This window comes from Lepus europaeus, chromosome 8 (assembly GCF_033115175.1).
Source record: "Lepus europaeus isolate LE1 chromosome 8, mLepTim1.pri, whole genome shotgun sequence".
Lineage (NCBI taxonomy): Eukaryota > Metazoa > Chordata > Mammalia > Lagomorpha > Leporidae > Lepus > Lepus europaeus.
The window spans coordinates 22,018,114-22,043,973 of record NC_084834.1 but is presented as its reverse complement, the minus strand read 5'-3'; the positions used below and the strand labels follow the sequence as shown (position 1 = coordinate 22,043,973).

Genomic DNA, 25,860 nt, shown 5'->3' with positions numbered 1-25,860 from the left:
CAAATAAATAAAATAAGATCTTTAAAAGATTATTTATTATTGTGGATTACCATTTTTCAACAGCAGTTAAATTATCTTTCTTTTTTTCAGCAACAGTTTCTTCCTCTTTCTGTTTCTTTGCTCTTTCATATTCCTTCTCCTTTCTGTTTTTCTCTTTAAGATATTCCATCTTTTTCTCTTTCCATTTTTCAAAAGCCTGAAAAAGTTCCAAATGATTTTCTTACCATGAATATTATGAAACAAGTAAAAATGCAGTTAATCATGAGTTTTGATTTCAAATATTTAAAAAAGAATTACAGCATGGTGTATATAGATAATATACTGTGTATTTCATTATGAAGCAAAGAAAAAACAAATTAGAAGGTAGGATTTTGGTTTTTTCATTGTTAAGAAGTATTTACTGTTTAAGGGACACATGTATTTATCCTAATTGGACATTAAAAAATACAAAAGAAAAGAGAGATATTCAAACTTCTTGAATACCTGTAGTGCTTCTCCTTTCCGCACAGCATTTTCTTCTTCGGTTTTCTTCTTGTTTTTTTCCTCAAGCCTCTTTTTTGCAGCTATTTTCTTTGCTTCCTTTTCTTTCATTGCCTTCCAGGCCTCGAATGATGCTAATGCTTCTTCTCTCTTAGCAGCTCTTTTCTATTTTGGAAATAACAATAGGCAGATACACAATGCACATGTGTATAGACAAGTAGACAAATACAGAGATATGCACATATATAAATCTAGCTTTAATTCCTTGATAGTCAGTATAGACAGAAAGTTTCAAATCAGATGACTTACTTAGGTTGCTTTAGACAGGTGAATTTAGAAGAAATGTTATCTGAATTATTGATTCTATTTAAAATGTCCTTTTCTAAAGGCATTCATCAGATATCCACCTACTATTCATGACAAGGAAGTCAACTATCCTTCGGTAATACAGTAAAAAAAAAAATGCTAAGTATAGTGTTGGTTGTTATAATTAAATGTTCTTAATAAAGCACTTCAATTATAATTATAATCAAGAAAGTTGGGGCTGGCGCTGTGGCGCAGTGGTTTAACGCCTTGGCCTGAAGTGCCAGCATCCCATATGGGCGCCAGTTCGAGACCCGGCTGCTCTGCTTCCTGTCCAGCTCTCTGCTATGGCCCAGGAAAACAGTAGAAGATGGCCCAAGTCCTTGGGCCCCTGCACCCATGTGGGAGACCCAGAAGAAGCTCCTGGCTCCTGGCTTCGGCTCAGCACAGCTCCGGCCGTTGCGGCCATCTAGGGAGTGAACCATCGAATGGAAGACTTCTCTCTCTCTCTCTCTGCCTCTTCTCTCTCTGTGTAACTCTGACTTTCAAATAAATAAATAAATCTTTAAAAAAAAAAAAAGAAAGTTATAAGCTGATAAGGTAAGTCAGAGTCAGGTAAATTGGCCATACCACACAATATGACACAGATTTGGGAGCTCAATTCTACTTTTGAATTATATCAAAACACAAAGTTCTTATTATATGAAAAGATCTCAGAAGTTGAAAATATGCATCAGATTAGAAAATATGTAGTTGACTGTATAGAAATATGTTTTTCCATACTTCAATATAATCCCATATAATATCTTATGCTTGATTAATAATACTATTTAACATTAAATGATATGAAGCCTTAAGATGTAGGTAACATAATTTACAAGCAGAAGTTCTATCTACCACACAGCCATGTAGACCAAATGAGGTCTGTTGCAGTGTGATGCTGCATAGAAACCTTTATGGTAAAAGGTGTACAGGAATACTCCTGCAGTGTTGCTTTATATAGAATGGGTTCATTAAGTGCAACTGATTTTAGGAATGCTTTTTTCTAAATCTATTTTAGTACTGAACAGCACAATGAAGAAGTCTTATCAGAACTTTTATTTTAGAAGATAGGATATAACTGAGCACATTGTAGTTATATTCCCCAGGAGTCAGAGGAAGAGACTTAACATATAAGAGAGAATGGAAGTCCAGCTTTAGTCAGTGGGAAAGGCTATGGGTCAAGAGCTCAAATAGCAGCTGATACTGAAAACACACAGGAAATCCAACAGAGAATGGAGGAAAAATGAAGGGCTAACGTCTGATGACTCCTTATATTTTTGGTTAAAGGAAACAAAATTTTAGGAATTAGGTGGTCACCAGCAATAATAAATTTATAATCAGTCACACCACAGCTATCCCATACACATAAGAGATAAAACAAAAAATAAAAATCTATAAGTTAATGTTTTCATGTAAAAGTTATAATACATTTATATTAAACTAAAAATATGAAGTATAAAAGAAAGAAAATAATAAGTGAATTATTTTGTTTATATATTTCATTTTGCCATTTTAAAAAGTAGATTTAGAAAAACTCTGAGATTTTACTGATATGCAAATCTAGAACATTTTTCAGTTCTTTTCACAATACCTGTTCATTTTGGATCCTTAGATTTTCACTTTCAATTCTTTTTATTCTGTGCATTTCATGTAAATATACATTTTTCTTTTCTAACCACTCCTGTCAGAACAAGAAAAATACTACATGATATTCAAAGTTCCCAAATTTTTATTTATTTCTGAAATATTTGATTAAAACTCTAAAAACATAAAATTTGTAAATTTTATATAAAGGAATGTCATTTTTCTTTTCTTGTAAGATTTTAATACAAAAGGAAAAGTACAATTAAGAAAATTCTATTCATGTTATCCTTGTTGTAACAAAAGACCTTGGGGCCAGCACTGTGGCATAGTAGTGCCACATCCCAAATGGGTACTGGTTCATATCCCAGCTGTTCCACTTCTGATCCAGCTCCCAGCCTGGGAAAGCAGTAGAAGGCAGCTCAAGTGCTTGGGTCCCTGTATCCATGTGGGAGACCTAGAACAAGCTCCTGCCATTGCAGCCACTTGGGGAGTGAACCAGCAGATGGAAGATCTTTCCCTCTATCTCCCTCTCTGTAACTCTGACTCTCAAATAAATAAATAAATCTTAAAAAAAAAAAAACCTAAAAACTGAACATAAAAGCTAAGCATGTTAACATTTTTCTTGGCAATGTGCATGTATAATTTTATAAAATGTAGTATTTTATATAACAAGACAAAAAAGACCATTTTTAGGATTATGTAAAAATTAGGAAAATTTTGTGTGTATGTAAGCCCCATAAAGTCTCAGAGACAGAAAAAATTAAAAACTTTTTAATTCATAATTTAAGCTTGAAAGAGAAAATAGCATAAAAACATATATAGATCTTCAAGTGTTTAACTTTTGCTCTGTTTTTAATCAACAGTAATAGCATGCTCCCATTCTTTAAAAATATCTATAATCAATTAAGCAAAGCATAGAAGAAAATAATTTAGTAAATTATTTTGGCTTGCCCATATATTACAAAGGAAAATCCTTCTCAATAAAATTAAGTGTTTGCTATCATTTCTATCAGGGTAATGTTTTTCTGTGACAAACAGGTAGCCTTATGGAAGTTATTATTCTTCTTAAAACAAAATTCTTTTTTTTTTACCTGATACACAGCTGCCCTTATGCTGTCTGCTTTGTCAGGTTCTAGACTTGGCTTCTGTGAAGGCTTTTGGTCCAAGACTTTCAAAGTCCCTAAATAGTGAGAAGAGGTAGTTGTTGAAGGACTTCTCCTTGCAGAACTAGATTTCTTTATAAAGTCGGAAGTCATTAATCTGAAAAGATCCAAACAGATCAAGATAAAATATAACAACTGCATTTAGTAGAATAGACATGTGTTATAACATGCAAGCATTATATTTGAAAGCTATTTTGTTCTTTAATATACTAAATTATAAGATGTTGGTAAAATATTAAGAGTCTTCAAAAAGCTTATTGAACATGCATAGTATGAAAAAAAGTATGCATGGATTTGAAAAATTTTTGGTACCAAAATAAACTTCCTTTTAATTTCATTTTTCTATTAATTTTTTCAAGAATCAAATATCTTGAAAAAATCTTTTTTTTTTTTTTTTTTTTTTTAAGATTTAAGAAAGACAAAGTGAGAGAGAGAGATAAGAAAGAGAGATCTTCCATCCTTTGATTCACTTCCTAAATAGCTGCAACAGCTGGGCTAAGCCAGACAGAAGCCAGGAGTCAGGAACTCTACCTGGGTCTCCTGAGTGGGTGGTAGAGGCCCAAGCACTTGGACCATCCTCTGCTGCTTTCCTAGAAAGATTAGCAGGGAGCTGGATCAGAAGTTAGGTAGCATCGCAGTCAGAGACTTAACTCACTAAGCCACAATACTGGCCTGTTAATATTTTCTTAGTATACAAAGAGCCCCATTAAAAATAATGTAAATTTTTAAACTTTATATAATTTAAACAATTGTTCCCTGTAGTATTTGTAATTGGAACCATTTTAAGAAACATGGACAATATCTCAAGTTACAGGGGAATCGACATTAATCAAGGTAGTTTTAATCACTTTTTAATGCCTTTTTATAGTGTTTTGTTACATAAACCATTCTCAGTATGGAATTAGAAAGAACCATGGCCTCTCTTTCAAGAATTGGCGGGGAAATCTGAGCTATCATCATCTGATACACAGTTCAGTGCACTACAGCTATACTCACTCATTTCCATGTGGTCTATGGATGCCTTCTTGCTACAATAGCAGAACTGTGCAGTTACAACAGGGATTGCATTACCTATAAAGACTAAAACATGGGCTTATTATCCATTTACAGGAGAAGTTGGCTGGCCCTGTTCTAATGGTCATTTCATATATGATAAAAGATGCTGAAAGTTTTGATTAGCACCTAATGAGTCAACATTCATTATCATCAGCATGGATGAAGGTACAGATTTTTAGCACTTGAATGAGCCCACATAGACCAGAGAACCTGAAAACTCCAAGCACAAGTTTTTTTTAATGTGTTGGACAAAGAAACTTAATAGAATTAAGCATAATGCTGGACTTCAGTTTTATTACCATTTTATATCTATTGTCTCAGGAAAAACCGAAGATCAGTATAGAGCATAGAGAATTCTTAATCTTTGACCTCAGGGAACAAGCAATTTTGGAGAACAAAATGAATGCATAAATACTCCAGGCATTAAAACAACAAGTAACAGAAATAATTATTTGGGCCGGGACTGTGAAACAGTAGGTTATACCTCTGTCAGTGACACAGGCATTCCATATAGGTGCCTATTCATGCCCTGGTTGCTCCACTTCCAATCCAGCTCCCTGCTAATGTGCCTAGGAAAGCAGTGGAAGATGGCCCAAGTGCTTAGGCTCCTGCACCACGTGGGAGACCCAAAAGAAGCTCCTAGCTCCTGGTCTTCGGATCAGCTCAGCTCTGGTCTTTGCAGCCATTTGGGGAGTGAACCAGTAGATGGAAGACCTCTCTCTCTGTCTCTCCTTATCTCTGTAACTCTGTCTCTCAAATAAGTATGTAAATCTTTATATAAAAAAGAAATAATTATATTAATAACTTTTTATAAAGGATTTAATTAGCTGAAGGATTTTATCATTCAGCTCATAAGATAGAAATAAGAGAAAACCAAGTGACATAAAGAAAAATTAATTTTATGGAATTTAAACTGAAACCAAAGTTTCTAGAATACAAATCTACAAATGAGGAATATTGGTAAGTTTATTACCTGCCAGATGCACTGGATACTCTATTATTTGTTGACCTTTTATTCTTTGTGTTTCTGTCTTCAATTGTTTTCTGTTAAACAGAAAATACCATAGAAGGGTTATTTACCGTAGGTAGTAAATCAGTATCTTTCAAAGCTATTACAAGTCAAGTACAACAGGCGCCAGGAACAAATCAATGAATAAAATGCTCTCAAGGATACTGCATTTTGGAGATGGTTGAACAATAAAGGTATCCATAAAAGTGAATCATGGAGACAAATTGAGTACAGTGACAGCATGACTAGAAGGAGGCCGAGAGGCCACAACGGTGAAGCTGATCTGGGAAGGTCTCCTGGGACTGACATCAGAGCAGAGAACAGATGAGCACAAAGGGTCCCATGGAGGTCTAAGGGAAGAAGGAAACTCAGTGCTAAGAGCCAGAGAAGGGAAAGAGCTGGTGCTGAAGCCCAGTGAATGGCAAGAGCAGAGGAGACGTGGTGGTCAGAGAATGAAATGGGATTACCAGGCGGTGGCATGAGTTTGGATTCCATTCTCATGATGAAAAAACAACAAAGACACTTTAGCAGGGGGGATGATCTGATTCAGACTTAAGAAATATCACTCAAGAGCAGTAATAACTAGACCAAATGTCTAGTCAAAAGAAATGAAAAGACTCCAATAAGTTCATGGAAAAATGGAATTAAGAGTTTTATTTTGGTTCATACCTTTTAAAAAATCCTTTTTTCATAATATCAATTTTCCATGAAATTTTGAAGCCTGATCTAGTTTAGAATTAAACTTTTATTTTTTTTACAAAAATCAAATGTTTATATTAGAGATTTCTAAGATACTGTCTATAAACTTCCAAAATATCCTTTTTTTAAGGGATAATTTCTCTACTTTATACAAATGGGTGAGTATGTGCTAGGAGTAAAGTAAGAGTGCAGATGGATGCTAATTTGGCAGGAGTATTTTTCTTAAAGAAGGTAGCTAAGGGTGATTTACCTGGAAAATGGCTTAATCAGTCTTCATAATCTTAATTGAAAACTAATATTCTTCATTATAAAAGCCCTGCTCATCAAAAATTTTTAGTCAGCCCTATTTTCTTTCCCTAATAGTGAATACACATATTACCTTAATAGTGAATACACACTAGAATATACTTTTAGTCAAATGTAGCTATAAGAGATAAAAATTCATTTCAGGAGAAGTAAACATTCTACTGCATAGCTAAAGAATATGCATTTCTTTCATCAGCACACAGACCATTCTTCTGGACAGACCATATATTAGACCACAAAATAAGTCAACAAATTCAAAACAATGAAATCATATTGTGTATCTTTTCTGACCACAAAGGAATAAAGCTTGAAGTTACAAACAAAAGAAATTCTAGAAATCATACAACTATATGGAGACTGAACAACATGCTCCCTCATGAATAATGGATCACTGAAGAAGTCAAAAGTGAGATTTAAAAAATCTTGGAGACTAATGAAAATGGGAACACAACATACAACTAACAGGCAAAGCAATGTTAAGAGGAAAGTTTGTAACAATAAGGGCCTACATCAAAAAATGGAAAGGTAGCAAATACAATGAGCTAACAATGTATTTCCAAGACCTAGAGAAACAAGAACAAGGAGCTGCTGATGTGGAGTAACAGGTAAAGCCACCACCTGCAATGCCCACAACCCATATGGATGCTTGGCAGTTCCTGTCCCAGCTACTCCTGTAATCTCATTTGATTCCTGTCTCAGCTGCTCCACCTGCAATCCAGCTCTCGGCTAATGTCCTAGGAAAAGCAGTGGAAGATGGACCAATAGTGGTTGGGCCCCTACCATCCACAAGGGAGACCTAGAAGAAGCTCCTGGCTCCTGGCTTTTGCCTGTCCCAGCCCTAGCCATTGTGGTCATCTGGGCATGAACTAGAGCACGGAAGATCTCTCTTTGTCTCTCCCTCTCTGACTTTCTAATAAATAAATAAATCTTTTAAAGAAGAAAATAAGTAAAGAAAACCAAGAACAAACCAAATCTGAAATGAGTGGAAGGTAAAAAAAAAATAAAAAATGAAGAAATAAAATAACAAAATACAAAACGTAAATGAAATGAATGCTTTTTTAAATTTTTTTATTTATTTATTTTTTGACAGGCAGAGTGGACAGTGAGAGAGAGAGAGAGAGACAGGGAGAAAGGTCTTCTTTTCACCCTCCAATGGCACTGCACCAATCTGAAGCCAGGAGCCAGATGCTTCTGGTCTCCCACGCAGGTGCAGGGCCCAAGGACTTGGGCTATCCTCCACTGCACTCTCGGGCCACAGCAGAGAGCTGGACTGGAAGAGGGGCAACTGGGACAGAATCCGAAGCCCCGACCGGGACTAGAACCCGGTGTGCCAGTGCTGTAGGCGGAGGATTAGCCTATTGAGGTGCGGCGCCGGCCATGAATGTTTATTTAAAGACAAACCTAACTGAGAAAACATTAGACAGACTGAGAAAAAGAGAAGACTGAAATCAATAAAACCAGAGACAAAAAGGAGATATTACAATTGATAGCAAAGAAATACAAAGAATCATTAAGAACTATCATGAACAAACCATATGGCAACAAATTGGAAAACTGAGAATAAATTTCTAGAAACATATAATCAATGAGATTATAAAAACATAGAAAACATGAACAGATCAATAACCAAAGATGAGATTGAGTCAGTAAAAAAGAATCTCCCAACAAAGAAGAGCCCAAGACCAGATGGCTTCCTGGGTTAATTCTATCAAATTTGTAAGGAGGAACTAACGTAAGTATTTTTAAAACTATTTTAAAGAGCTAGGAGGGAGGAGACTCTTGCAAACTAATTTTTTAAGGCCAGAACCAGACAAGGATTTAATAACAAAAAAGAAAATTATAGTCCAATATCCCTGATGAACATAGATGAAAAATTCTTCAATAAAGTACGAACAAATCAAATCCAACAACATGAAAAATATCAACCAATCTGACCATGTGGTTTTTATCTCAGGAATGCAGAGATGATTCAACATAGGCAAATCAATAAACATGAAGGATAAAAATCATATGGCTACCTCAATTCTGCACAGAAAGCATTTGATAACATACAACTTCCTTTCATGATAAAAACCTCAAATTAAGTATTGAAGGAACATATCTCAGGATAATAAAGGCTATATATGACAAGCCCACAGCCAACATTTTATTGAATAGGGAAATTCTAGAAATATTTCCACTAATATCTGGTCAAAGATGTCGACTCTTCCCAGTTTTAAACAATACAGTACAGGAAGTTTTAGCCAGAGAAAGAAATTAAAGGTTTATAAATCAGAAAGTAGAAAGTCAAATTACCCCTGTTTGCAGATGACATGGTTCTATATAAATGGAAACAAAACACTCCATTATGAGACTATTAGAAGTGATAAGAGAATTCAGCAAAGTTTCAGGTAACAACATCAATACACAAAAATCAGTATTATTTTTTATACACCAGCAATGGTCTTGCTGAGAAAGAACTTGTAAGAACAATCCTACTTGTAATAGCTAACAAAAAAAAATGACCTTGGGATAAATTTAACCAGGGACAAAAAAGACCTCCACAATGAAAATTACAAAACACTAAAGAAAGAAATAGGAAATATAAATAAATGGAGTCTCTCATGCTTATGGATTAAATGAATTAATGTTATCAGAATGTCCATACTACCCAAAGCAATTTACAGATTCAACACAATGTCCATCAAAATACCAATGTCATTCTTCACAAATTGGAAATAACAATCCTAAAATTCATTTAGAAACACAATAGACCCTCATTAGTGAAAGCAGTCTTGAATAATAAAAACAAACCAGAGGCATCACAATACCTGATGTGAAGACTTACAATAAGGCTACTTTCACCACAGCTGTGTGAGACTGACATAAAAGTAAACACATACGCAAATGGAACAGAATAGAAACTCCAGAAAGAAATCCATGCATGCACAGCCAATTTATCTTTGATAAATGTGCTAAAAATATTGCCTGGAGAGAAGACAATCTCTTCAATAAATGGTGTTGGGAAAATTGGATTTCTACATGCAGAAGTGTGAATCAAAACCCCTAATGTACACACTATACAAAAATCCATTCAAAATGGACAAAGATCTAAACAGAAGACCTTATGCTAGGAAACTAGTAGAGGAAAGCAAAGAGGAAACACTCCAAGACACTGGTACAAGCAAAATCTTTTTGAAGAAGACCTCAATAAATGGGATTACATCAAACTAAGAAGCTTCTGCACAGCAAAGGAACAATTAACAGCACATGATAAACTGCTCAGCATCACTAGCCATCAGGGAAATGCTAAGAAAAATGACAATAAGGTTCAGATGCCATAGTACTTGCTACATACTTATAAATATTATGTTCACTGAATTATATACCTTACATAATAATATTCCCTTCTTTCCTCACTTTATGATCTTTGTCATGAATCCCATGTTATATGATATTATTATTCCTGCTTTCAAGGAAAGTAAAAAAAATAAAGCAACAAAATGTATATTATATACCTTTGTTTTTTTTTTGCAAAACAATGGGTTTCATTATATTCACTACAAATCTTTCTTGAAGTTAAAATTCAATTTAATTAAGTAAAAACCACTTAACACTACTACTAAAAGATGAGTTTTCTACAATTATAGTTTTCTATAATTCAAAGTTTGTAACACAAAAGATAAAATACTTTAAAATTTTTTAAGTTTGAAACTATAGGACAGAATAAGTAGTGTAAATGTATATAAATACCTTTGCAGATTCTGTTGGACTGGTGGATAATAAGATACTCTGAGATTTAAATAGTGATGGATCAACTGCTGAGTTATCATCTGTTACCAGTTCAGCCTTCTCCTTTTCTTCTTTATGGCCCTCAGCAGTCAAATGACTTTCTTTAGGTTTCTCAAGTGCAGTAGTAACAAAGTCCATCAATAATGAATTCTCTTTATTTGCATTTGATTTCAAGGAAGCACAGTTTTCAGTGAATTCTTCATTCTGATCTACTTGGAGACAGAGTAACAGCACTAGAACTCTCTTCTGAATTAATAAGGTAGTTTGCTTTACATGAAGACTGGCTATTATCTCTTTTTCTTGTATAACGAAATACAGCTGGTTCTTAACATCTATAGATTACATAGCTATAGACTCCATCAATTTCAGATCAAAGATAGTTTTACAAATATAATTGTATCTCCATTGAACTCCTCTGGACTTTTTTTCTTGTTATTTCCTAAGCAATACAATGTAGAACTACTTACATGGCATTTTCAATGTAATGGGTATTATAAATAATCTGGAGAGGATTTAAAGTATATGGGAAATTATGCAAATACCGTATCATTAATAGTGGTTTGAGCACCCACAGATTTTGGTATCTGCCAGGGGTCCTGGAACCAATTTCTTGTGGATACCGAGGGAAGACTGTATAAAGCAAACTAAAATATTACACTTGAATAAATTGTGAGTTACAAAAAAAGACAATAACTACTCTTAACCTAATGAAGCACTCCAAAAATCTAATAATTAGAAAAACAGCATATTAATAAATATAACGGAATAACTACCCCAAACAAACCATACTGGAAGACTTTGGTGGTGATGTATGAACCCATGAAGTGAGACGGTAGTATCCATTCAATTCTAACGTTTGAGTGTGTCTGAGCTGGAACAAGGGGCACACAGCTACTACAGTTACTGGCAGTGCGGCTGTAGATTTGCACAGATGAAGGAGAACCAAGAACCAATGCAATTTTACACAGAGAATAAAGTCAGTAGCTGGGCAGTTGCACCCCCACCCTGAGACAGTGCTGACCCTGATACTAAAAAGGGCACTAAGGACAGGCTGGTTACTGACCCTCTTGGTGCTCAACTCCAGAATAAGATGGTTCAGCTGTGCTTTTACTTAATGGCTTCTATTCTAATTCTGTTGCACTTACAGATGTTCAACAGAAAGAAATCAATACTTTTATGTGAATTATCAAGTTTCAATTCTACCAAGATGTACCTCCAGGCTAAATGTGTAACCTTTACTATCAAAAGAATTAATTCTGCTGCATTCATTTTTCTGGAAACTTGTTTTGGGGTAAGCTACGTTTAAAATCACTTTATTATTATAGGACACATTCACATTTGGAGACTGACCACAACTCAACTCGTCACTGAACTTTTAGAAATGTTAATCTAGTCAGTGAAAACAATGGGGATTTTGGAGCTGTAAATTCAAACTATGGCTCCATCACTAAACTCGGGTACGATTCCCAATATCTTTGCACGTCAGTTTTTCTCATCTGAAAAATGACAAAAATGCTACACAGTAAGCACTTAGTTAATGCTAGTTACACATCCCAGTCCTAGAGACAGCCATGCCTTTTAGCTCTCTCATTAAGCCACATGTCATGCCCCTAAGAAAAGCAGCACTGCATGAGACACATGTTGCACTTACTATGTGCTTACCACGGTACTGTTCTAAGTGCTTCATGTACATTATTCATTAATTTAATTTTCACAACACCCTATGAGGTAGCACATTTTTATCTAAAGATCAATATACAGGGCAAGATAGGTTGGTTACAATGCTCATGTTGTTGTGTATGGATTCAAATCTAGTTTAGTTTCACTCTAGAATTTCACCTAGCCATTATGCTGCATTACAGTCTGCTGCAGCAACGCATATATAGTAATAGTTTACCTTACGTGGTCACTGTACTTGTACCAGGCACTGCCTAATGGCTGAAATGCCCTTTGTCACTTGATTTCCACAACTGCCTTATGAGAGAGATAATATATAACTTAGGCACTCAGAGATCACTTTTTGGCATCTAAAGTAACAATAGTTAATAAACTGTATAGTTGGGATTAAAACTCAGACTAACACAAATAGTTATTTTCCTTGTAACTATAAAAAGTATCATTTCTCTAACAAACAGAATTCTAAGCAATACAGATGTCACAAATAAGACACAAAATTATATATGTCTACCTTTTATGGATGATTTTTCCCCAGGTTCTGGTGAAAAGGAATTTCCAGCACTTTGTCTAAGGGATGATGGTGATAGATTTGTTGCACATGGGTCCTGTTTAAAAGAAACACATTTACCATATAAGTTTAGTTCCCAAGATTTGTGGAGGCAATAGCTTTATTAAAACTTTGTTATAACTCAAAATTATGCATTATTAGGAGCTAGTTGTTCAAACACCAAGTATCAAGATAGTAGAAAAGAATATACTTTAAACTTTGATGTCCTAGTCATTAAAAAGGATCACTAAAAGAATTATTCTAGTCCTTTATATAACTGGTATCTCTATAAGTATTTTTCAAAACTCCTGCTGTTCAAATCTTTTATAAATATCTAAGGCAATGACTAGACTGACATTTCTTTCTACAATTCCTCTTTCAACAAAAGTATAAAGATGACAGTAGGTAAAAAATATCTTCTCTCAGACAAATATTAACAGTTGTCTAAATGAAAGATTTATAAACCCAGGTAATTCTACATATTTTAGGTAGGAAATCACAGGGATTTGATGTATTTGAGTTTTCCTCAAAATTCTGAAGATTATATCTGAGACAAAATAAACATATTTGAAACTAAATTAAACATGTCTTCATAGAGTAATAATCTTTTCAAAAGGTAATGATGGTATCATATGGGAAGTTTAATTTGGGGGCAAGTGTTTGGCATAGTAGTTGGGATGGTACTTTGGAAGTGTGCATCCCGTATCAGAGTGCCTGGGTTAGAGGCCCAGCTCTGCTTCCATTTCTAGCTTCCTCCTGATGCACACTTTGGGAGGCAGCTGGGGATGTTTCAAAGTTGTTGGGTCTTTGCCACCCATTTGGGAGATCCAGACTGACTTCAGTTTGACATAGCCCTGGTTGTTATGAGCATCTGGGGAGTAATCAGTGGGTGGGACCTCTTTGTCTTTTTTGTCTGTCTCTGCCTTTCAAATAAAATCATAAATAAAACTTTTAAAATGTTATTTACCACAAAAAATTGATTTGCCCCAAAATAAATCACATTGGAAATTAGAAATTATATTTAAAGAAATTGCAATGAAAGTAAAAGGCATCAAAAAAGTTGGGGCTGCTAAAGCAGTGCAGAGAAGAAAATTTACAGCTTTCGAAGGTTTTACTAGAAAGGATGAAAGGCTTAAAGTCAATGAGAAACTTTTCACTCAGTGATATAAATTAAATCAAAGAAAGTAAAAGAAATGAATAAACACTGAAAAGCAGTGAAAATGGAAATACACAACAGAGATACTAGCAAAGCCCAAGTTTGTTCTTGTGAAAAGCTGAATAAAACTAAGCAGTCTATAAATATTTGACAAGAAATAGAGACAGAAAACAAAAAATATATGCATTAGAGGTAAAAGAATGTAATGATAATCCTATGGATACCAAAAGGATAAGGCAGCATCATGGACAACTGTGTTTATAAATGTAATGTCTCAATTTCTCAGTACACACAAGTCACTAAACTGTTGAAATGGAAAAATCTGAACAGCAGATTACAAAAACAACTGAATTTAAGCCCAAAGACCTCTCCAGATCGGAATAATTTTGCTGGTGATTCTTCTCATTAAAGGGAAAAATGGTACCAAACTTTTGGTTTCACACTAAACTATTAGGAAGTAAAGCAGGAAGAGGTATTACTCAACTCAATTAATAAACAAGCCTGATAACAATATATAAGAAAAAATATATACACCAATAACCTTCATAAATATAGATGTAAAAATTTTAACAAAATATTAAGAAATCAAATCCCATAATAAAATACTACGCCATAATCAACCAGACTTTATCCCAGGAATTCTAGGTTACTTTAACACAAGAACATTATGATATACACGCCCATGCCACCTCACACACACATGCACACACACACATCGACAGGAAAAGTGGGAGGTGAGGATACAGTGATAAAACAAAGTAGCTCATCCTTTCAGTATCTAGCTATGCCTTCTGCAGGAGTGTGAGGCAGTAGGTAGAGGTACAGTGTCAAGTAAGAGTTTACTAAGAGGCTTGAGAATGACAGAATATGGATGGAAACAGACCAGCGAAAAGCCAAAAGTTAAACATAAAGGAGGGAGAAGGCTTAAACAAAAAACAGATGGGAAATGCCTGAAACCATAAACTTAAAGAAGATTCAGAGCACAATCATGGAGATACTTCATGTATGGAAAACTCAGATTGTTAAAAATAGAAGTATCCAGCCAGTGTCACGGCTCAATAGGCTAATCTTCTGCCTGCGGCGCCAGCACACCAGGTTCTAGTCCCGGTCGGAGCACCGGATTCTGTCCCAGTCGCTCCTCTTCCTGTCCAGCTCTCTGCTATGGCCCGGGAGTGCAGTGGAGCATGGCTCAAGTCCTTGGGCCCTGTACCCGCATGGGAGACCAGGAGAAGCACCTGGCTCCTGGCTTCGGATCAGCGCGGTGCACCAGCCGCAGCACACTGGCCACAGCGGCCATTGGGGGGTGAACCAATGGAAAAGGAAGACCTTTCTCTCCGTCTCTGTCTCACTGTCCACTCTGCCTGTCAAAAAAATTTTAAAAAAATAGAAATATCCAATGGCATGATAATAATTCTGTGTTCTGGGTTATGTTTTGGATCTGAATGTTAATGTGGTCTCAAGATCACCCAAGCAGCATGAAAATACTCATGATCTAATATTAAGAGATGAAGAAAAGAATGATACAAAACATTACAAAAGGGAGTGGGTATTGGTACCATGGTTAAGATGTTGCTTGGGATACCAGCAACCCATATCAGAGAGCATGGATTCAAGTCCAGGCTACTCAACTTCTGATCAGCTTTCTGCTACAATGTACTCTGGGAGGCAGTAGGTGTTGATGGCTCAAGTATTTAGGTCCCTGCCACTCAAAAGTAAATAAATAATACATTTAAAAATCTTAAAGAAAAACCCAAAAGATTATGAATATTAAGATGGCAAATAAGCAGGTATAGGAAAACAGTGTAATATAAAGTTGTAAAATGAACATCAGTACTGTTAGATGATGGGACTAGGGTTGGATATTTTTCTGTGGAATTCTATGTCACAGTATGATGCTACTTTAAAACTTTGGGAACACTTTTTCCTTACGAAATACTGAAACACAGAGTGGGTATTCAACACAGCAATTAAGAAATGTTCGAAAACAGCATTCAAAATTATGTATCTACCCATCTGAATAGTTCTTTCCCCAAGTTCAGGTCTATTCACAACCTCAAAATATGACCTTATTTAAAAATAAGACATTTACAGTTGTACTTAGTTAAGAGGAGGACATACAGGATTAGGGCGGGCCCTAAGGTTGATGACTGGTTTCTTTTTTTAGAGAAGAAGGAGTCACAGAAACACCAAGGAGAAACAGGAAAGAAGGCTATGCAGTAATGAAGGCAGGGTTGACACCGACAGCTACAAACCAGGGAATGCTCAGGACTGCAGCCAACCAGCAGAGCTGAAAGAGGCAAGAATTCTTCCCTGAAGCCTTCAGAGGGAACACAGCTCTGCCTACACCTGGATATTGAACGTTGGCACCAGAACCGAGAGGACAATTTTATCATACACAAGTACATATCATACATAAGTACATATCACACTAAAGTACAAAGTACGTGTCATACATAAAGTTAATTGTTTGGGTTTCTCCCCCTCTCTGCCCCGATTTTCTGAACAAGTTACAAAGAGCACAGAGGAGTCAGGCAAACTGTTTACTTTACTGGGAAAGCAGCAGAAGATCTGAATGAGATGCCTATTGTGCTTCCCAACAGCTCAGGTCCAAATTGCAGGAATTTAAGCATTCAGCCACAGTACAAAGGAGCGCCTTGTGGCCCCTTTTGTATTACCTCCCAGGGAGCAGATCCTTCCACACCAAGCTCATTTATCCTGATGCCCCCACATAGCTTGTGGAAGAAGAATGTTCCTCTCATATTTTCCTCATGTGAAATATGAGCTGGAAGTCTGCTTCCCACAGTGGAATATAAAGAGAGGGGACTAGGTGCTATCCTTTAAGAACAAGATGTAAATTCCCTGGTAGAAATGTCAAGCATCATATTCAATTCCATTTTGGCATATTCAAATAAAATAAAACAGTGTCATAAACATTCAATACATATCTGTTGAGTCAATTAAGCCAGATGAATAAAGTGATACTAGCTATATTATCTGTACCCATAAATTACATAATTTAAAAATATGTAAATTAAAAATAGATTACAACTGAAAATTATAGTATCATATAGATTCTAAAGAGAAACATCTTTTTTTCTACATCATACTTTCCCTGAAATTGGATGTATCTTATAATCACTGGTATGCCATAGTTTAATTGGATATTGATTTTTTTAAAAAAATTTGAAACCATTTCCATATCAATTCCAAAAGAAAATATGTAAAAACACAAACACAAATTCTCTCTCTCTCTCTCTTTCTCTCTCTCTCACACACACATACAATCAGATGCAAAGGCTTAAATTCAAGAACACAAAGAAGTAGTACTAACCTCAGGATGACCATTTTCCTCTTTCTTCTCAGCTTCTAATTCTGTGCCACTTGGCCTCGGAGGGGAAGAAGGTGCAGACTGTACCTGTGGTTCTTGATTGGGAGAGATTTCTTTTTCTTCCAGTCTATCTTTCTGCTCCCTGTAGCTATTCTTTTTTAACATGCTCCTTGGCCGAGGTAAAGGTTTCAAGTGGTCATCTGCTTCAAGGCTGCTGTTGTTTTCTGCTGAAAGATAAAATGCTGTAAGTCCAGTGTATCAAACAAAGACCATGGCTTCAACTACCCCCAGGTGGCCTCCCTACTTCCATTCTGTTCCTGCCCTTGCCTCTCTGTCCTGGAGAGTGCATACGAATGCCACAATCCTTGTCTACCCAGAGCTCACATAAAGTGCAATTAAATGACAGTTCTTAACCAAAATAAAAAGATATTTGCTATCTTGAAAGCAGCTAACATATATATTTTAGTATAATATACTTGTTTATGAAATCCTAACTCTTCAACTTTATGAACTTCATTGTATTCTAGATATTCAAGAAAACAAAAACAAAATGATACCTTCCCTTGGTCTACCGGTATAAAATGAGGAGGTTCCTCTAAACCTTTATTGAGTACCTGATAGCAGGCCCTGTACAAGGACTCTACAGATTGGAAAAGGAGATGATTCTCAATAAACAAAATTATAAGCCAAAGCCTGTTACAAATAAGAAGATGGTGAAGTTGGCACACAGGGGATAGAAGTGCCCCTTTACAATGAAGAAATGTAGAACTAGATAATTTGTGAATATAATTGCATTCATAAGACTTCTCTAGCAGATATTTAATTTACAGTTACTATTTATTTCTAACTTTAAAACAAGAACTAATGTGTTTCCATCTCTCAATATGTTGATGGAAGGCTTATCATTTTTATATTTTTGTCTTAACTTTAAGTGTAAAATTAAAATAAAAATATTTATTTCTCCATTGTTCCACCAGTGACATTTTCTAAAAATGTTAAAATTGTATTAACATATTCCTCTTCTTTCTCTATAAATGGGCTTATAAATGTTAGAAGATTACATTCCAAAACACTACCAAATTGGTAGCATTCTAAGTGTTCCTCTGTGAATGTTCTGTATGATCTAAACTCTGGCCAAATCTTCAACTCCAAATCCAAGAGTCATCTTTGATTCCTCCCTTTCCTTTGCTCAATATCCAAAGTCTGACTAGTAGCGCTACAAGACAAATCTCTCTCTTCGCTTCTACTCTTTACATTTCTACTGTAAGCTCTTTGTGTATCTAGGAAAAGTAGAGAAATTTAAAATATTGAAACTCAGAACTTGGAACACACAGGGGCCCATTTTTCCTTAATTGGTTCATCATACCTTTCAAACACATCCTGACTAAATTAAGTCTTGGATGACTGCGCTACATCTTTTATTGTTGTATTCTTTTCTATCATCACAGTGCTGGCAACATACTATAATGGATTTGTGGATAAATAAAATAATCTGTTTATGAACAAATACTAAATATCAAAATGACTAAAAAGATGTATTTATAAAATGCTTAATTCATGCCAGAACTGTTACAAGCACTTCAAATACATGAAGTCATTTATCTCCTAGAGGTGTTTCAACTGTTAAGTCTATTTCATAGATTAATAAATGGAAGAAGAGGTCTTGTATCCAAGGTCACAAACCTAGTAAGTTACAGATCTGGGGTTAAAGCACAAGCACCTGACTGCAAAGACCAGGACTCTGGTGATATTAACATTAAAACAAAAACAACTTAGCCTGCAGAAAATATTTCCTGCAATCACCACCCAAGTGACACTTGCTCTACAAATTGAAGAAGTCTGGTCACTGCACTTTTTACAAAAGACAAGCAGGCAACATTTTCAAGTTCTACTGTTTTAATGGTCAATCAGCAGATGGGGGATCTCTGCATCTCTCTCTCTCTCTATCTCTGTCCTTGTGCCTTCCAAATAAATAAAGCATTATTTGCTACTCAGAAGGATCCTATACAACATGAAAAAAAAAATCTAAGAATTCAGAGTATAAAACTATATTTGTAAACCACATTAATTCTTTCATAAATGAATTATTCATCAGATCCTCAATGAATTCTATATGCCAGGTATTATCTTAAGACCACTAACCTCAATTTTCATTCTTCAATTTTAAGAACCTGAGGGTTAACGACTTTAATATAATGTATACCAAAACTCCACTTCGAGAAGTATTGTCAAGTTCTCAGAAATAAAACAAATGCCCAAATACTTTTTTCAAACTTTGTTTCATAATCAAACATATAACATTAGCTATTTAGGTAATTATATTACATGTGCAGATATACAAGTGGTGTGTATGTGTAAACACACCCCTAAGTGGATCAGTTAGAGTTTTGCTGCCACTTTCTGGTTTGAGTATTTCCATATTCATTTTAGTTTACCACAGCTTTTTTTTTTTTTAAATATTAAATAAGTGGATTGCCTATTTATCTACCTTAAATTTCTTTTTTTTTTTTTTAAAGATTTTTATTTATTTAATTGAGAGGCAGCGATACAGACAGTGAGAGGTAGAGACAGAGAGAGAGGTCTTCCATCCGCTGATTCACTCCCCAAATGGCCACAACGGCCAGAGCTAGGCTGATCCGAAGGCAGCTGCCAGGAGCTTCTTCTGGGTCTCCCATGCAGGTGCAGAAGCCTAAGCATTTGGGCTATCTTCCACTGCTTCCCCAGGCCATAGCAGAGAGCTGGATTAAAAGAGGAGCAGCAGGACTAGAACTGGTGCCCCAAAGGGATGCCAGTGCTGCGGGCAGAGGATTAGCCAACTGCACCACAGCACTGGCCCCTATATACCATAAATTTCTAATTCTATATTTCCATATGTCTAAGACCAATTTCTAGCTGTTATATGCTGACATTTTCCTTTTTCTTTACTTTTGTTTAAATGCAGAGAAAGAGAGAAAAAGAGAGAGAAAGAGGGGAAGGGAGAGAGAAGAGATGAGGATCTCCTAGCTATTGGTTCTATCCAAAAATGGCCACAACAACCATGTCTAGACCAGGCTGAAGCCAGGGGCCTGAAATTCCATCCAGGCCTCACACATGGGTTTCCGGTGCTGAAGTACTTGGCCCATCTGCTGCTGCTTTCACAGGCCCATTAGGAGGGAGCTGCATCAGAGGCACAGCATCCTGGACCTGAACTGGCACTCCCTACATGGGATGCTGGCATCACAAGAGGGGACTTATTGTACCACAACACTGGCCCCACATTTCCTTAATAAATTTCAATCATGTTCCCTTCCTCTCTTTGATTCCACTCACTATACTGCAAAGGTAGAATTTAGAAGCTAATTCTGCTTCTTTTTGCCTTCTGCTTGCATTCGTGTAGTTTTTATGAAACACAATTCAATATATTCTCAAACAGCTCTGAAGAACAGGAAGAGTAGGCGACATCTTCCTTCATATGAATATGGTAAAGTTTCATGTATTTGCTGATGTTATACATAACCAATATATAGTGACTTTTCTTCCAATGTCCTGGACACATTTTCAAGTGTTCTTTTCATCATTTCAAAGTTAATGGGATTGGTGGCAGAGGGAGAAGGAGCTGCTGCTTAACACATACCTAAAATGTTCTCTGATGTTATCAGTGATATTTAATGTATAACGTGTGAACTATTGGCCAGCATTGTATCTACTGATGATATAAAACAAAGACATTTTTATGAAGTTAGCATCAATGAGTATTTCCTTTATAAAACAGAAAGCAACAAAACTGGAAGACACCAAGTCTTTAACACTGCCTGTACAACTTCTTGTGTGGTGGCCTGGGAGTCATTAAAGAGGTTGGTCCTTGCTCCACTCCACCTTTGCTCCTCTGTGCCTAGCGCTCAGGGAAACAGTGGGGAAAGCAACAACAAAACTGACCCTTCAAGTAGACAAACGTCAAAAAAATTTTCTGGCAAAATGTTGATATGGGAATGACTGTTTTCAGGATTAGTTCCAATGCTGTTTTAGCTCTAATCTCCAGAGTCCGAGGGGCTTAGAAAGGATTACATTGCACATCTGTCCCTAAAAAAGCAAAACTCAAGCTCACTGGTGTGGGATTTTGGCAGCTGCAGCTTCTGAATGAAGGTGTTCTGGCTTTCTTTGCAGCAGCAGCAAGATGCGACACTGATAACACAGCCAGAAAGCCTAACTACAGGTTTCCTCTAGGGATGTATTATTTTGCTTTATATATATATAAAATTAAAAAGCTAGATCTGATGGCTTTTCCCCCTTAAACATATACTAGATACAAGAGTATTTTGTGCGGATTATATTAAAATAGTTTTCAAGAAGCGCGATTATAGCTAACCAACAAATTACCTGAAGATGTGCTTTTCACCGAAAGAATTCTGGGTTTGGGTTTCAGTTTAATTTTGTCTTTCTCAATTTCTTGGCCTTTACTTTGAGATTCAGATGAGGAATTTATGACTATGTCTTCACAACCATTGGGTGCCATTTCCTCATCATTCTTGATGGTCAATTCTGGCTTATCTTTGATTAGGTCATTGCTTGATTTCTTGGATTTCAAAAAAGTCAGTCTTGGAGCACTCTTTTCTTCATTATCTGATATATGAAAATCATTCATTTTCTTCTTAATTGAATTTTCATCTACTGAGGTATCAGAAAAATCCCCCAAAGAAACTGAAAAATAGAAAAAAAAAAGTATTTCAATGGTATATTTTAGTCTTAAAGGTTGCATGAACAAAAAAGATTAAAGAACAGAAATGACTGGAAAAACATACATCATGCATGAGTGCAAATCTATTTTGCAGCTCTTCAAAATACCTAATATAGGCAGCTTTTATTGGCATATATAAAGTAAAATTTCCATTTCACTGATTTACTCAAAATCAATCAGTGCCAAGTACTGTACTTGCCCTGGGAACCACCACCCAAATCTCTTCAAAATAACTGTCAGCAGTGGGACATTTCAACCAAAGTTTGGAGTATAAAACTTTCTTTGCAAATGACTCTGTATAAAATCAACAGCAACTGTCAATGGAATAATTTAACTAGCTTTTTTTTTCCCCATAAATATTTTGGAACTACAGTTTTGTCCACAAAACTACATATTATTTTTAACAGAACATCTACGCTGGTGGCGTGGCTCACTTGGCTAATCCTCCGCCTGCGGCACCGGCACCCTGTGTTCTAGTTTGTTGGGGCGCTGGGTACTAGTCCCAGTTGCTCCTCTTCCAGTCCAGCTCTCTGCTGTGGCCCGGGAAGGCAGCGGAGGATGGCCCAAGTGCTTGGGTCCCTGCACCCGCATGGGAGACCGGGAAGAAGTACCCGGCTCCTGGCTTTAGATCCACGCAGCACCGGCTGTAGCGGCCATTAGGGGAGTGAACCAATGGAAGTTAGACCTTTCTCACTGTCTATAACTCTACTTGTCCAAAAAAAAAAAAAAAAAAAAAAAAAAAAGAACTAAAGAACTTTACACCATGGCAGTGATTTAATTATTATTTGATTACTTGTTACAGAGAACATTAAGAGTCTCCCAGTGCACAGTAAGGAATAGAAAACTGAATTAAAAGTTCAGAATTTTGTGTGCCTATATTTAATACCTAAAATAATAATAAGTTTAAATAAGTAAATTAAATCAAGAAGGTAGTAATATACACAATGTGAAGGATCTGTTTTTCACACTGACAGACAAAAAAATGTGATGTATGACAAGCATTACAAAAGTGCTTCCAATATGCACCAAAGTAGTTCTGTGGGTCCTTGGTTATCAACCAGCTGTAGGGTTGTGAACCTTAAACATAAAACTTTCTCCAACTCCAAAAGGATAGCCCTCTTTTATTAGCACACGTGTTGCCAGTTAATTTATAATTCAAACAAGATACACTTAGACAAATTCTTGAAAATAAGAGTTGCTTTCCACTAATCAAAAGGTTGAAATCTAAAACCAATCGAATCCACGGGTAATATGTTAGCGTAAAGTGACGATGGGTTGCTAAAGAAGTAAGGAAGTGAAAAGAAGAAACATGGTTTACTTCTCCATACCAATCTCATCACTGTCACAGTCCTCGGAGTACTCAGAGCTCCTCTGCCTGGCCGAGCGAGCTGTAATTGCTCTTATTAGCTCATCCTGAAAGAAAACAATTAAAATCAACTCCTGCCCAAATGTGGAGGTCTCCTATTTGGAAGTTTCAAATGAATAATACTTGCTTAATAACCGCTTCCAAAGGGAGGTTCCACTGATTTAACATGCGTTGGAAGCCTAGTTTGTGCCATGCACCTGCGCCCTGAGATTCAGTGTGCTATGTCACAGACAAGACACCTTCCTCACAGAGCCTGCAATTAAACTGGAGGAGACGGACACTATCAAATACATTAATTGCAGGTTATAAGGGTAATTCAAGCCGGAAGGTAAGAAACCAAACTCAATTTAGACAGAATTTATTAGAAATTGGCATTCTGAAAGAAACTTGTGCTTTTTTGAAAGATAATTTATTTATTTCAAAAGCAAAGTGACAGAGGTGGAGGGGTGAGGAGGGAAACAGAGAAAGAGATATTCATTCCATCCACTGATTCATACTCCTCAAATGCCTGAGACAACCAAAGCTGGGCCAGGCTGAAGCCAAGAGCCAGGAACATCATCCAGGTCTCCCATGTGGGTGGCAAGAACCCAAGTACTTGGGCCATCACCTCCTGCCTCCCAGTTAGCAGGAAGCTGAACCAGAAGCAGAGTGGCCTGGACTCAACGAGGCACTCTCATGTAGGACACGCGTGTCTCAATAGCAGCTTAACCTGCTGCCCCCACACCTGCCCTCAAACTAGTATTTTTAAAATATTTTTATTTTGGCACATTCCTGAAATGGAGGCAATCAATACCTTTGGTGCCTGAGTTCAGAACCGTAGACACAACATAAACAATTTAAATGTTTCTATGTTACAACAGGAAAAACACAAAATGTTTACAGGAAGTTATGCCTGGCAGTTAAGATGCAGGTGGGGATGCCTGCATCACACAGAGGAGCGCTTGGGCCAGTATCAGCTCCACTCCTGAATCCGGATACCTGCTAATGTGCTCCTGGTAGGTAGAAGGTGATGGATGGGTCAGGGAGTTGGGTCCCTGTCACTGCTATGGAAGATCTAGAGTGAGTTCCTGGCTCTAGGCGTTAGCCTGGCCCAGACCTGACTGTTGCTGTCCTCCTGGAAATGAATCAGCTGATGGGAACTCTGTCTCTCTGCTACTCAAATGAATAATTACAACTCCTTTGACTTTGAACTTAGTAAGAACTTCATAATGAGGCTCCTGAGTAGTTGTTTAAATAATCCTGGAGCCCCAACATGACCCTCAGCAAAAGCTCAAAGGAATGTAAAGTTTGCTCATCCTTATACAGGACTGATTGTAGCATCACCACTTCCTACCTCCCTAATACAGCGTTTACGTTGTAAAAACACTGAAAATGAAGATGTTTGAAATACTTTACCTGGAATGTAGTTCTTTTGGTAACTTTTGGACTCTTTGTATAAGCCAAAGTTGTGCTAAAAATTTCGTCAGACATCGTGTTGTCCTTTTACCTTTATACAACAGCTAATAAATAACTGGAATAGTCCAACCTCTGATAGTGGCTGAAATACACAAAAGGGCAAATCAGACTTCTTCGCACACTTGAGAATTCCCACTGCAGTGTGTGCCTCCCCCCCCCGCCCCCCAGGAGCCGAGCCAAGCCAACACTGCACGAACACGGAGCTACACCTTCACCTGAAAACATAAGTGTTCTTGCAAAGAAATACCAGATCCTCACAAGCAGCTTGTTGTCAAAAATGAAAATTCAGGAAGAATTTATCCTAAAACAGCTTTAAATGCTGCCCGTTAATATACACCTTACTTTTCACTTCTATTCCAAAAGTGTTAACACTGCGTACAAACCGACCGCGCCTGGAGGGCTGGCAGGGTAAAAGGTGTAAGAGCACCAGCCACACACACACACACACACACACACACAGCTTGCACACTGCTCTATTCAAAGGAAAAGATCCTAACGTTAGAACACGAACAGCGATATTTTTCCAAGCGCTTTGCCCCTCACAACAGTGCAAACAAAGCCAAATCAAGCAAAAGGAAGTTTCCGCGATGGGCTGCCTTAAAAGTCTCTATCTGAGGAAAGGCCGGGCCTCGGCCGCGCCCGCCACCCGCAGCAGCGCGCACCTGGACGGCCGCTCCCCGCAGAGCCCCGAGCGCCCGGCTCCCCGCCAGCTCCTCAGGGCGTCCGGAACCCAGCACACAACAGGCCCCCGCATACCCCGGCGCAGTCACCGCCCCGTGATCCCCCGCCACTCCTGCGGCGGGCTCGCCACCACGGAGCGCACGGCCTCCGGCGCGAGCCTCCCGCGGCGGCCGGGCCTAGCAGCGCTCGGACACCGAGCGCCCGACTGACCGAGGGGGCGGGACTAAAAACGGAGGTGGGAGGCCGTTGCTAGGAAACAGCGTCTCCGGCAGGAAGTGACTTCCCCACCAACGGGTCTCCCGGGTACCCAACACCGCCCTCCAGCCGCACTAAGAAGTGACGTCACCGTTCTGCGTCCAGGGGGTGGGGTACTTCTGCGGTTGCCTAGGAGACAGCCCCCGCCCAGCTCCCTGCAGGGCCCGAGAGCGTTTGCGTGAGCCAAAGCACATTCACGGTTCTGCCGCCTTTCGGACCGGAAGTTCTGTGACTCAGAGCGTCAGTGGATGGGACGGAATAAATGTCA

The 25,860-nt window shown here is 37.3% G+C and overlaps 2 protein-coding genes across 6 annotated transcripts in view; both read right to left on the bottom strand.

Annotated features, from left to right (window-relative positions):
* Positions 1-25,498, bottom strand: part of MAP9 (microtubule associated protein 9) — a 40,425-nt gene extending 14,927 nt beyond the window's left edge. For 2 of the 5 annotated variants that reach the window (XM_062199454.1, XM_062199458.1), the window contains exons 1-12: positions 25,413-25,498; positions 24,597-24,738; positions 23,164-23,248; positions 21,478-21,798; positions 17,125-17,348; positions 12,602-12,695; positions 10,375-10,625; positions 5,602-5,672; positions 3,501-3,669; positions 2,417-2,506; positions 484-645; positions 51-196 (exon numbers count right to left, since the gene is read on the bottom strand). In XM_062199454.1, the coding sequence (XP_062055438.1) occupies positions 51-196; positions 484-645; positions 2,417-2,506; positions 3,501-3,669; positions 5,602-5,672; positions 10,375-10,625; positions 12,602-12,695; positions 17,125-17,348; positions 21,478-21,798; positions 23,164-23,248; positions 24,597-24,671 (1,688 nt within the window). In that variant the 5' untranslated portion in view covers positions 24,672-24,738; positions 25,413-25,498. The other 3 variants (XM_062199456.1, XM_062199457.1, XM_062199455.1) reach the window with 3 other exon arrangements.
* LOC133765234 (ATP-binding cassette sub-family E member 1-like) overlaps positions 1-25,860 on the bottom strand; it is a 1,116,285-nt gene that overhangs the window by 505,340 nt on the left and 585,085 nt on the right. The gene's annotated exons all lie outside the window — the stretch shown is intronic.